This window comes from Perognathus longimembris, chromosome 1 (genome assembly GCF_023159225.1).
Source record: "Perognathus longimembris pacificus isolate PPM17 chromosome 1, ASM2315922v1, whole genome shotgun sequence".
Classification (NCBI taxonomy): Eukaryota; Metazoa; Chordata; class Mammalia; order Rodentia; family Heteromyidae; genus Perognathus; species Perognathus longimembris.
Genome location: NC_063161.1, coordinates 94359596 through 94380238, shown reverse-complemented (window position 1 = coordinate 94380238; position 20643 = coordinate 94359596). Strand labels below are relative to the sequence as shown.

At 36.1% G+C, this 20643-nt stretch overlaps 1 protein-coding gene across 1 annotated transcript in view; it reads right to left on the bottom strand.

Moving 5' to 3' along the window:
- Positions 1-5566, bottom strand: part of LOC125352283 (aldehyde dehydrogenase 1A1-like) — a 180973-nt gene extending 175407 nt beyond the window's left edge. Inside the window, exons 1-3 of the mRNA XM_048347397.1 lie at positions 5452-5566; positions 1937-2053; positions 223-344 (exon numbers count right to left, since the gene is read on the bottom strand). Coding sequence (XP_048203354.1) covers positions 223-344; positions 1937-2053; positions 5452-5566 — 354 coding nt within the window. The remainder of the gene's footprint in view (positions 1-222; positions 345-1936; positions 2054-5451) is intronic.
- Between the last annotated feature and the right edge of the window lie 15077 nt (positions 5567-20643).

The following is a 20643-nucleotide window of genomic DNA, read 5'->3' as shown; positions in this document are numbered from 1 at the left end:
AGCAAACCTTGTTTCTTTTCTTTCCATCAATTGCTGATATGAATTTTATAATATTGTTTAGGTAGATGTCACTTAATACAATATGTAAATGTAAAATAACTGTTTATATTCTTCAGTGATATGTATGTACTTCTATGCAGTCATTTCTATAAAAATCAGCAAAATTAAATTTCAAAACTATACATTTTCTTGACTTATATCTTTAATGGAGAGCACATTTACCTGGTTGATGTAAGAAACAGCTAAGGCATATGGAATATAGGGCTGCTTTGCTGGGAAGACTTTCAGTTCAATTGGCTTCTGGTGATTTTCATTCATTACTTCCAGGTTGTTTCCACTAATCACTGTTAACATAAAAGTCAGACTAAGACAGCAACAAAAAATAGTGTTCTATGTTATGTTTCCTAGGTTTGATAGTTTTCTGTCTGGCTTGGCCTCATACTTTGATCCTCCTAATCTCAGCCTCCCATGTAGCTTTGGATAACATGTATGTCCTTGGCTTCTAGATGCGGATTGAGAGGGGATTTATTTTTTACTTTGCTCAGATTGGCCACGAATTGTGATCTCCTCTTTTCAGTCTCCCAAATAGCTAAGATTACAAGTGTGTGAACTTCTAAGCACTTTAAACACTTATCCTCATTTAATTCATACTCAGTGTATGCATGTATAACATAACCACAGTGCAACCCAAAGAGAAGCACAAATTAAACCAACTAAAACAGCTGTGATTTTAGTCTTTTCTTTTCATCTTGATTTATACCAGGTTTTCATAAATAAGGAAACCAACATTTGACTAATGATATATTTAGTAAGTGATGGCTTTGAATCTTTTTCATGTAATCAGTTTTGTTAGCATTATCATTTTTAAACTGGTTTCATAAAATGAACTGGAGTGTTTTTCTATTTTTTCTAATCTATGGAGAGGTTCTGGAATGTTATTGTCCACTATTTCTTTAAATATGCTTATTCTACTGTTGCTATTTATTGGTAATGTTTTTTTCTTATTAAATGGCAAATGGCTCTCTTCCTTTTGCCATTCTTCCATAAACACCTTTACCTTATTGATGATTGATTTGCAAATGTTTGTGACTTCAATTTTCTCTTATAAATGATGTTTTAACGAGTATAAACACAGACTTATTTTTACCTATTTTTTAAAGATATGCACACATTAAGTGAAAAATGTAACAGTGCTGAGCCAGACACAGAAATGTACAGTTTGTAATCCCAACCCTAGGGAGCATCAAGAGTTCAATACCACATGAGACCCAGTTTCCAAAGAAAGAAAAGAAAATGGAAGCGTGGCTATGAAGAAGGCCTAAAAGTTTGGTGCTAGTAGTTCATGACTGTCATCCTACTTAGTAGACTCACAGATCTGAAGAACAAGGTTCAAGCCAGTCTGTACAGAAAAGTTTGTGAGACTTTATTTGTCCAATTAACCTGTAAAAAGTTATAAATAGAGCTGTGGCTCAAGTGGTAGAGTGCCAGCTTTGAGTGACAGTAAAGTTGAGATCCTGAGTGTGCATGCACACACACACACACACACATACAGAGTGAGAGAGAGAGAGAGAGAGAGGAGCCTGGTTCATTTAAATTATTCTGTAGCAAGTAATTACCATTAGTATATCTTCACCATTATTATCACCATAAATAAAATATATACTCTTTTTGATAAAAGCTTCTTTTGTTGGCTTAATATATGAGTTAGACATCTGTTTCGTGTGGATTTACTTCAATATTTTACCAGGTATAGAGTATCCATTTCTTGACTCTCTAGATAGTTTCAGTTCATCACAGAATATTTTGCCTTGTGAATGCTTTCTGCTATAAGGAAATTGAAACATACTTTTGTGTTGTGATAGAATTAGAATAAAGAATACGCTCATTGTATGTTAGTCATTTTGGTTTGGGGTGTGTTTTATCAAACTTGTCTTACTTGAAATAGCTTTTCCCAAAGGTTTATTTTGTCCTTTCCATCCAGTGAACCAATTGAAGAAGCTCAGCTTTCTGGCCATGCCACATTCATCCATCAAGAACAATGTCAGCTCTTCACCTTCAAAAGAGACATTCAGTGAGAAATGTAATAATAAAGCCTGAAGAATAAGGAAGATAAAAAATACTTTTATAAAATTAATAACAAATTCTTTTAATTAACATTATAATAAATCCTCTTCAAATTAATATTCCCTCACAATAGCTCGGGATGTACATGTCTCTGATAAAACATGGTTTTGACCATTGAACAGGGAGAATCATGCCAAGCAATGTCATACTGCAGAAATTCATAATAAATGCTGGGAGTGATTCTCTGTGACACTATTTGCAACATATCTTCAGGTTAGCTCTAGGCAGCATTCTTTATATATCTGTTGATGTCTCTGTTCAAATGGAAACTATTCATGTTTACAAATCTCTAAACTCCAGATGGAAAAGCAAAATATTTGAACCATGACAAAATCAAAACTCAACCTGTGTTTACAGAACTTCTATTTTGTGATATTTTGAGACTGGAAAATATACTGGATACTACATGTTTCCATTGATGACTTACATGATACAACTTTCCCTTGTTCCTCTATAGGAGGTTGATTACTGTGAGGATCATATGACTTTTTTTTCAGTAGCACTAACATATGCCAAATCATTATATCAATAGAGGTTTGAGAAAAATGACTTTTTTACATAAGAAAGAGTGGATGAAAGGGGTAAGTTATGCCTCAGAGCCTAAATATTTACTAAGTCCATTTTCAACTTGATATTAAGCAGATTAATTAGTGATATTTAAATATTAAGAATACTAATAGGAAAATGATTTAAAAAAAAGAAGTCCAAAATGCATGTCTGTGTAGTTAAATATGAAAGATTCTCTCTTAGAGAACATACTTCTCCTTTACCATGAACTGTGAGGATTAAGCTAGTTTTACATATCAATGACCTGTCAGTATATAGTAGTAATGGACATTTTTGAGTAGTGAAAAGTAGAGTAACGTAGACACTAGGATGAACAAACTTCTGCTGAGCTGCAGAACAAAGACAAGTTATCTTTTCCCAGGTACCTTATTGCATAGCTAAAGCAAATTTTTTTTTTTTTTTTTTGCCAGTCCTGGGGCTTGGACTCAGGGCCTGATCACTGTCCCTGGCTTCTTTTTTGCTAAAGGCTAGCACTCTGCCACTTGAGCCACAGCACCACTTCTGGCCATTTTCTAAATATGTGGTGCTGAGGAATCGAACCTAGGGCTTCATGTATACAAGGCAAGCACTCTTGCCACTAAGCCATATTCCCAGCCCCAAAGCAAATCTTTATCTATTGCTCAACTCTGTCATGCATAGTTTTGGTTAGTTATAAATGGCAGCATTTCTTGTCTTCAGCTTATTTTGAATTGTTTATTTGTTTAATTAACACCCACTAGTAAGTAGATTCATATCTACTGTGTTGTTCTACCATTACTTGGTATTTTCCTATTGTCTTAAAAATGTATATTAATGTCTGATTGGCTATAGTTTTCTAGAGAACATTAATATTTTATGCAAAGTGATAAAAATTGGTAAAACTTGTCTCTCTTTCGATCATGTCAGTATTTTGATTACTTTTAGGAAAACTGTTTCTTATCAACAGAGAGGTTCTTTTCTTTTCACCAAATCTTTCAAAAGAAGTCTTTATTTATAACAAATAATCCAACATTAAAAATGATCATTTTGCAGGTATTAGTTGCTAACACCTGTAATCCTAGCTACTCAGAAGGCTGAGAGAGCAGAGGATTGCGGTGCATAACCAGTCCAAGTGGGAAAGTACATGAGACTTTTATCTCCAATTAGGAACCTCAAAATCATTAAATGGGGCTGTGGTTCACATGGAAGAGTGCTACCATGAGCAAAAAAGCTCAGGGACAGTGCCTAGGCTCTGAGTTCAAGCCTCAATACTAGTACATACAAAAATCAAAGCCTTTTCATTTATCCTTTAGTCTCCCCAAGAAACAGCCATCACAATATAGTAGCTTTATTCCAATTTTCTCCCTCATTTTCTTTTCTTTCTTTGTTCTTTTCTTTTTCCTTCCTTCCTTCCTTCCTTCCTTCCTTCCTTCCTTCCTTCCTTCCTTCCTTCTTTCCTTCCTTCCTTCCTTTTTTTGAGGGATTTCTTTCTTTCTTTTTTTTTTTTTTGCCAGTCCTGGGGCTTGGACTCAGGGCCTGAGCACGGTCCCTGGCTTCTTTTCTCGCTCAAGGCTAGCACTCTGCCACTTGAGCCACAACGCCACTTCTGGCCATTTTCTGTATATGTGGTGCTGGGGAATTGAACCTAGGGTGTCATGTGTACAAGGCAATCACTCTTGCCACTAGGCCATATCCCCAGCCCCCCTTCCTTTTTTTGTACTGCAACTTGAACAGAGAGCATCACTCCCTTCCTTGGATTGTTTTATACTTAAGGCCAGTACTCTACCACTTGAGCTCCGTCTGCATTGCTGGCTTTTTGCTGGTTAGTTGCACAAACATTTCTGCCCCAGGCTGGCTTTAAATCATGATCCTCAGTCCTCAGCTTCCTGAGGTGCTAAAATGACAGGTGTGAGCTACCAGTGCCCAGCTGTCCCCCTCTATCTCTAAAACTTTCCTTTATGTTGTCTTCAAGCCAATCTAGTATTTTGTGTCTCTTGCTGCTGTCTTCTTATCCTTTCTTTTATATAAATACCTCCAGGCAAAGAGCCGTGAAAGCCAATTAAAGAAGTTTCTGTATACTGATCTTAACCATTTCCTTCCTCACTGAATACTTCAGGGAACAAGGAAAATAATTATATGTGACAAATGCAAGAAATTAGGAATATTTGTTCAGTTATTTTTCTGTACATAGAAAAGGCTAATGCATTTTAAATATTAATACATACAAAAGGAAATATTCAAAAATGTAAACAAGGGAGAAATGTCTAATTATTTGTCAATCACTTGGTAACTTGCCTCGTTATCCATATTCTTTTGTACAGATACAGCTTAAAGACTTGTATGCTGTAGTGGTCTTATAAATCTAATGTAGAAATGAAACATTTTGCTTTTAAAAGGCAAAAGCTATATATGATTTGAAGAGGTCATAATACTGACCATTTTGTTATTTATTTATTTAGCCAAACCTGGGGCTTGGGACTCAGGGCCTGAGCACTGTCCCTGGCTTCTTTATGCTCAAGGCTAGCACTCTACCTCTTGAGCCACAGCTCCATTTCCGGCTTTTTTGTGTATGTAGTGATGAGGAATCGAACCCAGGGCTTTATACATGCCAGGCAAGCACTCTACCACTAAGCCACATTCCCAGCCCCAGCCATTTTGTTTTTAAAGGGGAGTATTTGATTGCTCCATCATTTCTCTCTGTCTTTGTTTAAATCTAGCTAATTGCCCAATCCTCCTGACTCATTACCTGAGAATGGGGGAAAAAGTAACTTTCTTAGTCATAAATGACTTCATCCATCTTACCTGAAACCAAAGGATACAGAATACAAAGCAAAATTGCAAATGATGGTTCACTGGTTCTCTGACAGAACTTCTTGTAAGTACGAAGCCCCACCCTCTCAGAAGCAAGGGTATCCATTTTCCCTTTAGTTACCTAAAATGATGTACATTTATATTTAAACAAACACTCCAAGGCTTCTAAAAATAGTTTTACAGGAATACATCTACTAGGAATATCTAATATAAATTGTTCTCACTTTCAGGAAGAGTTATAATCTTTCCATTTACAAATATCTGAAAACGTATCAGAAAATGACATTAAACCATTAGCAGTGTCTGGTTAGATGTTGATGACTCATGTCTATCTTTCTATTTACTCAAGAAAGCTGTAATCTGAGGATCACAGTTCAAGGTCAGCCTGGGCAACAAAGTCTTTGAGACCCTTACCTTCAATTAACTAGCAAAAAGCTAGAAATGGAGCTGTGGCTCAAATGTAGAGTGCTAGCTTAGAGCAAAAAAAGCCCAGTGGCACAGCCTAGGCTCTAAGTTCAAGTCTCAAGGACAACATACAAATATTAATAGTGTCTCTCATATGCAGAGTGAAATTCTGAGTCAATTATTCGTATGATTTATGTTTCATGCTGAATTCAAAACTACTTGCAATTCTTTTCTGTATGGCAAACTATCACAATTGGCAAGATTTATTTTAATAAAAGAACCAGATGGTCAAAAGTACATTGATGATTATGAAAAAATAGCCACTCATATTTATTATGAAAATATTCAGCATGGAGTAACAGAAATGTTAGCAGAGTTTTTATAGATAATGAAGGAAAAGAAAGGGAAATGAGGGAACTAATCTATTTTCCTAAGATTGAAATAAATCAATGCTTCTAAAGAGGATACATTTTCAGCCACAAAGTCTTATTCTTGTTCATCCCATGATGTTGCTGAAGTTGATATGTTGTTGACATGAAGTTGATGTGTCAGCAATAGAAGAATCTAGAAAACCCAGATCCATAAAAGGTCCTCTATAGGAGAGATTAGTGCTTAGTTCACAGTCTTTCCTTTTCACTCCAATGTAGTTAAGATTATGATTTGGAACATATCTCGTTTCAGCACTTGGTGTACACTCATTTCTCTCTCTCTCTCTCTCTCTCTTTCTTTCTCTCTCTCTTTCTTCCTTTCTTCCCCTCTTTCCTCCCTCTCTCCCTCCCTTCCTTTCTTTCTTTCATTTTGCTAGTCCTGGGGCTTGAACTCTGGGCCTAGGCACTGTGGGATTCTTTTGCTCAAGGTTAGCACTCTACCACTTGAGCCACAGCACCAGTTCCAGCTTATTCTGTGTTTGGTCAGAGATAACTGTATCATAGACTTTACTACCTGGGCTGGATTTGAACTGTGATCCTCAAATCTCAGCCTCCTGAGTAGCTAAGATTATAGGCATGAACCACCATTGGTGCCTGGTTTTGGTGTATACAATTTTAACCTTCATTTCTGTACAAAAAATGATTTGTGGGTCAAGTAGGTCTCTAGACAGCTCCCGCCCAGCATCTATTTGGTGTTCTAGGTGCTTTTCTTTCTTCTTCCTTTAATTTTCAAATGGAATCTCCATTTCCGTTGAGAACTGTAGGTACCATAGCAATTTGAGAGAAAAGTTGAAGAATCCCGATTAGCTCTTTCATATGTCTCATTCCAGAGGAAACATGTGTTCCTCTGCCTCTGCTTGTCAAAGTCCATTGGTAAGTTTTATTATCTCAAACTGTGTGGAGACTGGAATATGAAAGCACAAGTTTACTTGGCGAATTCTGAGGTATGTGCCTCAGTCCACTTGTCAAAGAAAAATCCAAAGAGAATTTTTAGCTCCCTCTTCTCTCCACATGACAACTGTTGAACCTTGCAAGAACTGCCAATGAGGAGCCTGAAAGACAGAAACTGCCTGGATGCCTGTGTACCACTAGGAAAAGATATTCTTAATTACCAAATCACAGTCAATTCTGGGTTGGTAAGGTTTCACATTTTATTTCAATGCTACACTATAACCTGTTCTATTTGTACAATACATTGGATTGAAAGGGTTTTTTTGTCATAAGATGTTAATTTTGCTACACATTCTCCTGTTGGACTCATGGAATCATCTCTCAAATTTGTCACAAATTTTGACTATAATTCTGATCTACTAATTCTCAGTTTTGTCATGGTGCTTCTGGAATTAATGTCTTCTGAAGAAAAGCAAAAACATCAATTTATAGGCACCTCTGAATAATTATGAGTAAAATATAGCTGGTATATAGTGGTATAGTGGTAGTAGATAAAGTAGATATAGTGGTAGTAGATAAATATGACAATGTGGTAAAATTCATCCATGATTGAGTGAGGTTATTTTAATAATTTAAAATTACTGCTGTTAGTTGCTTGGGAGCACATGAATAGATGAAGTTCAGTTGATGAGTCAGAAGTACTAATGGTAGGCTAAAATGCCAACAGAGCACATAGTTATAATGAGCACTAAGTATTAATATTCCTTTATATTTCATGTTAGAGTTTCATCTTAATAGGTATTAATCATGGTTCACGCTGTCGATATTCTTCATCATATTTAATACCATTAGTCATCCTGGATGGATGAGTTTCTGTTTCATCAGGAACAATCCCAGGCAAGGGAGCTTCAGGGGACACAACTTCATGTGACATGTTACTGCCATAAGATTTTAAACAGAATCTTGTTGTCCATGACAGATTCCTCCTATTTCATGAAGTTACCAAAAGTCTGTCAGCATTTTATGTTTTCATGATGTGAGGGGAAAAAAGGTAATAAATACCTAACTTTGGAACTGTTCACGGAAATAACCAATAGGACTTAAACTTTCTTTTGATACTTTACATTGAATTCAATATCAGGGATAAGGTAATGTGTTAAAGTTATTGAGTGAGGCCCTTTAAAATTTGGGAAAGTTATGTTCATGATTAAGTCTTTTCCCGTCGTGACCTCACATTTTTCAAACGATATGGAAACATCTAGAGGAACTTACATGATCACTTCAAAGCCAATAAGTAATATAATAGAAATTCTATTACAAGGAAGGAAAGAAAATTTAGATGCTTATTTTGGTAAAATACATCATTTTTCCACATTGGACCATTACTGGGGTATGATTAAATGATGTAATATTTCCTCCCTACATTTTCTCATGACTCAGTCTTGTAATATAACCTTTCCCCTGGTTGCAGGTCAGAGTGAGAGTGTCCTTCCTTTCATGCTCTGGAAACAAGTTTATCTTTCAAGAAGTACCTTACTTTGATAGCTATATCAGATGGCCTGGGGAGGCATAGTTAGACTGAAATATAAGCTAACTAAATCCTAACTTGACTAACTCCATTGCTTGGTTTCTGATAACAAGTAGTTAGACATCTGTGTGTGTGTGTGTGTGTGTGTGTGTGTGTGTGTGTGTGTGTGTGCATGCAGGTGTGCACCAGTTGTGGGGGTTTTAACTCAGGTACTAGGCACTGTCCCTGAGCTTTTGTGCTCAAGGCTCATGCTTTAGCATGAAGATAAGAATCTCAGAGATTTTCTAGCCTGGGCTGGCTTTGAAATGTGAACCTTAGAATTCAGCATCTTGAGTAGCTAGGATACAGATGTGAGCCACCAGCGCTTGGGCCTGGAATGTTCTAAAACTAAATAATATGAGCCTGAAATTATTGTTACCATCAGAGTGAATGTGGTAGCATATTTATATGTTAAACCAAAATTGCATCACCAGGTTTCCACTTTAATATAATAGGACTCAAGGACAGGTTGGGGAGTGGAATCCATTGTTTACCCATGCAGTGTTAGTATTTTAATAAGACCCCTGGGTTTCTTTGTTTAGACCAATATGCATCAAACTTTTACCTGCATCAAATTACTAACTGCATTATAAGATTCACTGTTTTTAATGTCCCCCTACCTTTCTTGATTTTTTTCTTCATATAGTTTCTGATGATACTAAGACTTATTTAGAAAAAATACTGAATTCCTAGAAGATCTCACAACATTCACAATGGGGAAAATGTATCATAATTATAGTTTAACAACTGCATGAAGAAATAGTTTTTAGCATCTTTTCATAATTGAAACAACATAAGTACATGACTCAGAAATACACTAAATGGAAATAACTTTAATGAGTAGAAGATTGAGCTTCATGAGCTGTGATTTAGGTTAATTAAAGTATCAGCCAGAATTCTAACAGAATAAGACATGACATATTTAAACTGGATAATTGATGAGATTCATATAGAGATATTTTTAAGGTATAGGGTGGAGTTTTAAGAAAACAATGAGGGATGTTGCTATATATTAGGAACAGCAATAGCAAAGATCATGCTAACCCTTAGGTCACACAGACAGGAGACTATGATCAGAGCTGAAAGAGAGAGAGAGAGAGAGAGAGAGAGAGAGAGAGAGAGAGAGAGAGAGAGAGAGAGAGAGAGAGAGAACAGCTGTATGAAGAAAGAATCAAACAAGAACCTCTACATTTCTTGCTCAGGCCTTCCTTTGGCCAAACTCAACAACAGGCTAGGAGGAAGAAACTTTGATGATGATCAAAGTGGTCGCTAAATATCTACTCTACAGAGCACAGAGCAGGGTGAAATGTGTGAAAAGCAAAACTAACAAAGAAGCAAAAATAAAACAAACAAAAACAGTAAAACAGAAAAACAAAAGCAGTATCATTAGTAGGTAGTCAAAACTAGGAATGTGAATTAATTGTAGAATATTGTCTGATTAAGCTAGACTCTGCAGGTCTCTCCTTGAATCATACATTTATTCTGCTCTAGTCTCCCCATAACTTCATACATCCTAAATCACTTGCATATAATAATACATATAAATCTCTGGGAAAGGGAAAATATATGTTTGAAATTGGTAGGGGCTCCTTAATGAATAAAACAAGTCAAACTAAGTTTGAATTTATCTCTATTTCTACTAGTTTGGTGAGTTGGTAAGTTAGACTGAGAAATCATGGGAAAACTGGGTGTTCTTAAAAACTGAAGTACAGAAATGAGAGTTGGAGTTTCTTGGACCATGTATTTCTGAATAGAGCCAGGAGTGTCCTTGGCAACTCCAAGATTGGATGATTTTAGGGCATCTGGAATCAATGCTATTGGCACAGCAATTGAATCCATGATAATTATTGACAATGCAGGGATTTCCCAAATGGCTTAATGGACAAGTGAAAGGAAGATGGGGGCAGGTCTTCCTAGGTGATAATATTTATCAATCAGTTCTCCACGCCATGGTTTATAATGCTTTCCATCATTTACAACTTCAAGTTATCGATGATTGCTGAACAGAGACCTAGGGAAAAATGTGTGTACAATGGGCTCTGGTGAATTGGTAGGAATAATAAGAAGCCATTATATGGATCAACAAAAATGTAGTATATATACACAATGGAATTCTATGCTTCCATCAGAAAGAATGACATCGCCCCATTTGTAAATACATGAAAAAATATCATATTAACTGAAGTAAGCCAGAAGCTCATTTTACTAGAAAGTATTTGTCTAGAATAGTCCTAGAAGAGAATCACAATAGATCAATAGCTATCTATTTATGACTGCATAAAAAGATGCTAAGTCAAAATGAACTCCCAAGGTATAGAAATAAGAGTATTTGGGTTTCTTTTTCTTTTTGATTTGGCTTTCAATGTACTATGTGAAGCTATTTCTTTTCCTTTATTTTCCCCCTTTAGGTTATTCTCTGTTGTCACTGATTATGATTCTGCTACCCTGTGTCTTGTATATATGTTTATATGATCTCAGGAAGGGAAGAGGAATAACAAAATGGTGAGACAAAGAACAAAGAGTGAACAAATGCAACAGTGATACTCACAAAATGCTGTGCTGGAAATGGAGTTTACAACTTGGGTAGGAGGGCAAGGGGAGACAGAATGGGGAGAAAAAGGAGGGGGTAACTATATTTGACTGGAAATGTTCTCATTACCTTACTTATTTAACTGTAATCCCTCTCTTCATCACCCTTACAATAAAATGAAAAGAGTATAAGAAGCCATCCTAATACATTATTGGTCACAAACTTCATTCCCTGAATGAAAGCTGAAAGCTGACCTGAGTCATATGAGAGGCACTCCTTTTATGATCTCACACCTTCATGGACATTACTTTTTATCGGTCAGATAGAGGCTTTGTTGTTCTCACGATTAAAGGTCATGATCTGAGGTAGTCAGACCTGACGTATCTGGGCAGCATGAACACGTACATAATTGCCATAATTCCTGGAAGTATGATGATGCCCATTCTGTGTGTGACCTAACCAAAAAAAAAAAAAACCCAAAACCACAAATGAGATATTATCAAAGAAAAGATACATGAGGGAATTATTCCTTAATTGCTGCTGCTAATTTGTACCTACCAAGACTTCTGCTTTAAGATGAATTATTTCCCTTTTGGGTCTGTTTTAATAAGTTTCTTTGCCAAGTTTCCATATTTGTTTCTTTAACTTCTTTGGATTTCCCCAGGGTATTGGGTAATTTGTCACACCTGATTTGACTCATCACTAGATCCTGAATTTTCATGGGATCTATGCCATAAATAAAGCAACTTGAATTGCTTGAGCTCTATCTTCTGTTTCTGAATTTGTCATCCCCAACTTCAGGCTCATGCCTGCCTTCATACCTCTTCAATTTATTTTCCTTTTCAACCATCCCCTCTGACTCTACTTCGTGGAAGATTCTGGAAACCTGCTAGTGGTCTGACTCAGGAAAAATATGACACAATTCAAAGAAAATTAAATTGTTGTAAAACACTAAAACAGAACCATGAAATTATGACAATCAGTGTAGGTGAAGTATTACTTCTATGCAATTCAGCATCAACTTGCAGTATTGTTGTTTTACCATTTTGTTTTCCTTTTGTGATCTATAGTATGTAAAGTAATTTCATTTAGTTAGGTCCAATGTGACAAAATCATCATCAAGAGTATCACTAACCAACTTTTAGCTTTCTATTGACAGAACATTGTAGATTCTATTGGTAAAATATTGGGGACATGTGAGTCTCTTTCTTTTTCAGAATCCTGTGTTGTATTTAGCCAGCATATCTTTGGTAAAAAGATCCGCCTTCTAATAAATCACTATTTATACTCAATATTTAGCATTATCATTATTCTGTCCTGAAATAATTGGAAAGTTCATTCATTCATGGAGCAGTAAGTGCTCACTTGGTGTGTCTACTAAAAGAGATAAAGCAGGTATAGAACTCTTGATGCTAGAATGTAAACTTAGGGTGCAATATGGACTATAAGTAAAGTACTCACAATGACAACACAATTCTTCTTAGTTGAGAGGATTGTGGGAAGGACACATTTTGAGGAAGAGAAGATGGAAATGACATCCATGATAAGGAGGAAATGAGGGGAATATCAAGCAGAAAGAAAACATAATAAATCAAATAACAACATAAAGGTTGTTTTAAGTGGAATAGAAGGCTTATGATGAAGCGCAAAAGAAGGAATCAAATAGAAAGAGACAAGGATCTAGAAGGTGGTAGATCTTGAATAATTAAGCTGTGATCTCCTTAAAGGTATTTGATCAGAAGTTTGAGCTGTGTAGCTATTCTTCTGGGTAACTAAGCTGGTAACAACACATGATATATGTGAAAGAGAAAGGCTGTGTTAGAGAAGGAAAAATATTGGATGGGTTATAATAAATATTACAAGTAAAAGAAAGCTAATGAGGTGATGGGGAAGAACAAAACTTGAATGTGATTAAGTCAGAAATCAGAAAAAGGAAATAGCAAACAACACGTGTCTTCTACAAAATTCTACTAATCTTCTTCCATTAATACCAAAGTGAGATGATGTTCCCAGGATAACTATCTTCTCTTCCATTGGAGGCTTCAGGTTAGTTAAATCAATGAAAGGAAAATAATAAAGGAACAATCTGGCTATTTATAACTTAACTGATGAATAAAGAGCAAATTTTATGACCTAACACAAATAGGCACTTGCAGTTGTTATACTTAAAAATGATTTCTAGTTTCCTGAGTTTACAAAAGATGATAGCTTCTTTAATAAAATGGTATGATATGGTTAAAAAAATCCTTCTGATTATTACAGGGAATGTAAGGCAACATAGAGCAAAAGATCATAGGTAACTTATTATGAAGGAAAGAACATATTTTAATTTAATTTGTTCTGTCTGATGATAAAAAAGATGAGGTTTATTAAAAATTATGGATCATTTATTAAAAAATGGATTTAGGACCTCAACATCAGACCTGAATCCTTGAAACTACTGAAGGACAGAGTAGGAGAGATACTAGAACTTATAGGCACAGGAAGGAACTTCCTAAATATAGTCTCAGGGGTACAATAGATAGGGGAGAGTCTCGACAGATGGGCTACTACGAAATAAAAAGTTTCTGCACAGCTAAAGACATAGCCACCAAACTAGAAATACAGCCAACCATATGGGAAAGGATCTTCACCAGCACAGCAACAGACAAAGACCTAATATCTGTCATCTACAGAGAACTCAAAAAGCTAACCCCTTCCAAACCCAGTAAACCAATTATTAAATGGGCAAAGGAGATAAAGAGAGACTTCACAGGAGAAGAGATAAAAAATGGCAAATAAACATATGAGGAAATGTTCAACATCCCTGGCAGTAAAGGAAATGCAAATAAAAACAACCCTGAGATACCACCTCACTCCAGTTAGAATGGCATATATTCTGAACTCAGGCAACAACAAATGCTGGAGGGGATGCAGGGAAAGAGGAACCCTTCTCCACTGTTGGTGGAAGTGCAAATTAGTACAACCACTTTGGAGAACAGTATGGAGGTTCCTCAACAATCTCAGCATAGACATACCCTACGACCCAGCCATACCACTCCTAGGCATCTATCCTGAACAATAGGTCTCAGGATATCAAAAAGACACCTACATATCCATGTTTATTGCTGCACAATTCACAATAGCCAAAATATGGAAACAACCCAGATGCCCCTCTACAGATGAATGGATCCAAAAAGTGTGGTACTACATAGTGATTAGAAACGATAAAATATTGGTATTCGTAGGGAAATGGTCAGAACTTGAACAATTAATGTCGAGCAAGACAAGCCTAGGACACAGAGAACAAAGGGGCATGGTCTCCTTGATATATGACTGTTAGGGTGGGGGGGCGGGACAGTAGAGAGAGGTCTGCAAAACAAAAAACTTCTTGTCAAATGGTATTTCCACAGGTTTGGTTCAGTGACCTTACATTATGTATCTAAAACCAAACTACTAAACATAAAAAGGTCTAGAATAGACCTATCAGTAAATCACAATAGCTCAACAGCTATGTACATATGATCATATAAGACAAGGATAAGCAAAAACAACTCCAACAAAAGGTCACAGGAGGACTCTATTGTTGACGTTACATTTAAAGTTCTAGGTGAATTTCCTTTGGCGTAGGCCACGTGGCTACTGTATATGATTTTGGTGCACTGGGTATTGTATATATGCCTACCTGATCTAGGGAAGGGAAAGAAAAGCGAGGGTGTAAGATATCACAAGATATGTACTCACTGCCTTATTATGTAACTGTACCCCTTTTGCACAACACCTTGTCAACAAAATTCAATTAATAAAAATTAATTTAAAAAATAAAAATAAAAAAAATTATGGTGAAAGGATAGCTTCTTTCCTTTGAGTCTGAATTTTGTTTATATATGTTTGACTTGCCTAGCCATAATTTATAATTCAATTTTAATAAAGATATCATTTTTACTTTAATGATGAATATATATGTATATATATTTATTTATATGAGGACTGGGACTGTGGCTTAGTGGTACAGTGCTTGCCTAGCATGTACGAGGCCCTGGGTTCAATTATTCAGTACCAAATAAACAGAAAAAATAAATGCCAGATGTGTTGCTGTGGTTCAAGTGGTAGAGTGGTATCCTTAAGCAAAAGAAGCTCAGGGATAACGCTCAGGCCTTGAGTTCAAGCAAAGAGTTCCATGCAAAGACAGAGAAAACTATGAAATGCAAATGATTACCAATGACTGATCAGAAGCCAAGAGAAAGTCCAAGAACAAATTCTCTTTCAAACTACTCAAGGGGAACCAAGGCTCTTGGTACCTTTAGACTTCTGGACTGAAGAAGCATGAGAAGCTGAATTTCTCTTGTTTTAGATCATCAAGTTGAAATGGAATAGGATAGAGTCTAAAAGACTGCCAGTGTGACATTTGTCAGTTCCACAGGTGAGATTAATAACTATAACTGTGAGATGATTTGTTGTTACTGAATGGAACTGTTTCTGTGCTGAAGAAAACTGACAATCTCACATTTGTTAATAACAAAGCTGGATATGGTAGAAACGTTAGAAGTTTTCCAGAGCAGCATTTAGAGAGATCTACAGTTGTACAACAAAACACAGACTGAAGATTAAATAAGCACTTTATTATAAGAACATACAACTATCATGGAAGATGAATTCTCACATTTCATGTCTTGTTGCTCAGCCATAACCCTGGTAGGGAAGGAGAAGATCCCTAGGACATGATGGGACTTTGAGGTGGATCTGCTCAAGCTTATAAAAAACACCCAGCTTCTTATGACCCTGCAAGAAATATCAGCTTTGCTTGTCTAAAGGAGAGCAGCGGTCTCTTGCTGGATATTATGCTGAAGCCCCAGTGCAGATGCAGACCTTGGAGCAGGGGTGTACGGTCTTTGATAACTGATGCTACTTTTGTCTTTTAGTTTTGGAACTACAGTCAAATTTCAGCATAGATAAGTCAGTGAGGGAAGGAAAGATTGAGCAAAAGCACTTTGTAATCTTATTCATTAGTACCCAAAGGACTCAGGAGAACATGCCAGAAAGTAGATCTTGATAGTCTTGGACTGGGATGAGGTTAAAGATAAATTTGATAAAGGAAAAGTTTGTCAGTATAGGGAACACTTACCCATGACTGAAAACTCCCTGGCCAGAGTACATGAAAATAGTTCCAATATATTGTTTGGATCACTACTGCAAGTTTGGGGTCAAGGAAAGGGAAGTTTCATATAATTAAGGTAGCAATGACAGAGATGCCTTGGCAGAGTTTTGGGAAAGGGATCAAAAGACTCAGAGATGTAAGCATGTGAGAATGACTCCTTTCTGTAACACTGGAGAGCTTACAGGTGACAACCTTCATTGGAAAATGAAGAAGATGCATTCATCCCTATTCTGGCAAGAATATACTAGGAAAAATAAGCTTGGGCATTTTTGTGAAGCTCATGGTGACTGGACCAGGCAATATTGAAAACGAGCCTGGGCTGTTGATGACAGAGGACCGGAACAGCAAGGGCAAATAGTAATATTCATTCGTTAAGGAATGATAGTGCTGACTGTTCAGTAGGGTGTTTCTTAAGGAAAAGTATAGGGAAAGTAGACAAGAGAATGGTTTCATGTACATGGTTAATAATGGTTAAAATGGATAGAATACAGCAGTATCTGTAACCATAGAATAGCATTTCTTCATACAGTCAAAACATCTGAGCTTGACCTCTGACCCACGGAAAGAAATCTGGAATGCTGTAGACAGGATTTTGGATATGTAACTTTGCACCTTAGAAACAAAATGTACTTAGAATTTAAAATTACAATCACCAAGTTCACGATGTACATGCTACTCCCTTTATCTTGGCTGATTATGCCTCTCATCTGTGGAATAGCTCTTGCACCTTCCACCTGTGGGGATGTTATTCTTTGATAAGGCCTAAGATAGTTTCCTCTAATGAATTCCATCTCTCATCCAAACAACTGCTTCATTTATTTAATATTTATCAAATTCAGCCAGAATATTAAAATTTGTACAAACAGAAAAGTAAGGTTTTTCAAGATGTTTCTTAGACCCTTGAAAACAGGCTTAATATCTTATACTTTATCTTATACTTTATTATTATTATTATCAGTAATGGAGAATGAACTTGGGGCCTCATCAACCTCTTTAGTCATACCCCGCCTATTTTTGCTTTAGGTATTTTTTGGACCTGGTCTGCCCTTTTCCCCTGGGCCAGACTCAGATTGCAATGTGCCTACCTATGACTCCAACATAGCTTACAACATAAGCTCTCATCCCTGGCTTGTTAGTTGAGATAGGGGTCTCAACCATTTTTTTCTCAAGGTAGATGACAACCACTGCAATTCTCTAATCTCTGTGTCCTGCATAGCTATGATTACAGGTGTTTTCCATTTCATCCATCCTAGCCTTGAATTTCTTAGAATCACAATGTCCTATGCTTAACACAATCTATCATTCAGTAAGCACTTTGAATTCATGGCTTTAAAACAAAGCTATTTATCATTGTTTATCAAAACATAAATATTATTCCACTCATACATTGATCTTAGGTTTTTAATTGGATTAATTACTGTAAGGACTTGAGATAAGCTTAAGTAGATGGGAGACAATATAGAACTTGAATGTATTTGTGTGTGTGTGTGTGTGTGTGTGTGTGTGTGTGTGTGTACATCAGACACTTTCTCTCAAAGCTGAAACTGTAAAACTTCAAAGCTGAAACTGTAAAACTTCAATATCAGACAAATGAAAGGAAAATCAGTGGCCACTAGAGACAGAAACACATTGCCTTAATTTAGGCCCATTTTCTTGTAGTTTTTTCATTTGTTTTTGTAATCACTAGGAAGCCACAGTTTCCGTCCGGAGAAATTTTACCAGTCATCACAACTATATGGGAAATGTGATGAGCTGTTCTCATGAACATTATCAAAATACATTCTGAGCACATGATAGTCAAAACAGTATTGGAATTTATTGAATAGCACTAAGTTAACAAGGTAAGTCAATTTTATATACTTCCATTTACCAAGTACTACTGATTCCACTTGGATTTTATGCCCTAAATAATTGTGGATTCTTTCATTATCTGTCTGTCTGTCTTTCTGTCTGTCTGTGAGTGTGTCTGATTTGAACTCAGGGCCTTCTGCTGGCTAAGCCAGTGTTTTATAACCAGAGCCACACTCTAGTCCCATTTTTTCCACATTAACTACTAACAATAGTCAGACCATACATTTCTCTCTCTCTCTCTCTCTCTCTCTCGCTCTCGCTCTGTGTGTGTGTGTGTGTGTGTGTGTGTGTGTGTGTGTGTGTGTGTGTGTGTGTGCGTTGCAGAATACCTATGAAGGGTTCAAGATATTAAACAGGCTTCCAAGTTCACCAGGCTGATGTGTAGCCAGAGGTAGAAAGTTGATACACATACAATGAAATAATTTTGCAGAGGACTAGACAGTTTTACAAACTGTTGACACAGATCTGTTCAAAGTTCAGAACTGTTAAATACAGGCCTGCATAGCAGGCAGTTTTAAGTGTCAGCATGAATCAGGCTGTGTGTCATGAGCTGGGAAGACTGCACTAGGGCCCATGCTTGGTTATAGAAGCCGAGTTCCTTCAGTTTTCCTGGGTGACAGTTGTGAAAACTACATGACAGATAAGTATTCTTACATTGGTATAATCCAAGTCCCAGATAATAGGGAGGGGTTAACATTCATTATAATTTGAAGTCCATGTGCTTTTTGTTTTTTTCTTGTCAGTCATGGGGCTTGAACTCAGGGCCTGGGTACTGTCCCTGAGCTTTTTTACTCAAAGTTAGTGGTCTATCCACTTTGAGCCACAGCTCCATTTTAGGTTTTCTGTTGGTTAATTGGAGGTAAGAGTCTCAAGGACTTTTCCTGTTGATGCTGGCTTTGAACCATGATCCTTGTATCTCAGCCTCCTGAGTAGATAGGACTACAAGCATGAGCCACCAGCACCTGGTTCTGATATGATTTTGATACTAGCACATATCTATGTAGTCCTGATTGAATTTGATAACTTCATAGGTAGTAATATTTGTTCATATCAGTGAGTTATTTATCTGTCTGTGACTCTGCTTTAAACAGATGGTGGTTTTTTACTCACACAAACATGATACAGAATCAATTCTGCCTTAGAATTTGTGCTCAAAATGGACCAAACTACTGTACTTGGGAAAAAATCACAACCTAAAAGCCACTGATATATTCAACATAGGGTATCTTAGGACAGAATAAAACCCTGTCTCCACATTATGGCCCAGCAGGCCTTGTACAGAGAACAGTTAAGAGTGCCAACCAGAAAAAAAAAGAAAGATATTATTACAAAGATTAAAAATAAAAATATTGTAGTACTAGTAATCATGAAGAAAAGAAACATGGACAAGACTAAACAGATGTCTATGTCTACACAGATATTTAGAGTTATATATTAATCTATAAACTTACCTCTATTTCATAGCCTCCTTTGTAAAAAGTTCTGAGTTTTTGAAAATTTTGATAGTCCTCCTATCCCTCTAATACACATTGTAGTAAAGATGTATTTGCAGCATGATATCACCTCTTCAAAGATATATTTAACTTCAGTTTATTGATTAAAATCAGACATCCTTTCATTTGCCCAGGGCACATACTTCCTGTTTTCTTTAATATCTACTAATTATTTGGTGGCCTATAGTAAAAAGCTATTTTTCTGCTGAAGTACAGTACATGATTCAGTGATAAAAAGTTACTATTAAATTTTCAACTTCAGCAACTATTCATCTTGTTTTTATTTTTATCTTAATTATAAGGTGATTAGAGCAAAAACACACAGATAACTGAGTTTCTGCTTTAGCTTCAATCACGTGCTGATTCTCAGAGTTGTAGAGTGTAATTATTTCTATAGCAACCAGCAGAGGAAGTATCATGACAGCACAGTATCAAAAGACAAACACATAAGCTTGCTTAGAGCTTAGCCACTGCAGTTTCAACTTTTCATGTTTAGAACATCCACACTTAAATTGGATAGATATATATATCCGATATATATATAATAATATATATATATATATTCCTTAGTGTTAGAAAGTAATACCATGTGTCATTAAAAAGACAGAATGAATTTCAGAGAACATTAATGAAGCACAAAAAAATTATTGGCCTCCAAATGGCTTCATTTTTATCAGGCAAAATATAAAATGGTAAAATAAACATTTCAAAAATAAAACCTAAATAGTGCATGTTCCAAAACATTTCTTTATCTTAGAAAAAACACTTTGGTCTAACTAGAGGCCAGTGTATTGTTTTCATTTTTTTATTTGTCAAGAATTTATTTTAGTATAAGAGGATAAAGTAGGCAAAAAGAAAACAAAAGCAAATTTTCCTGTTTC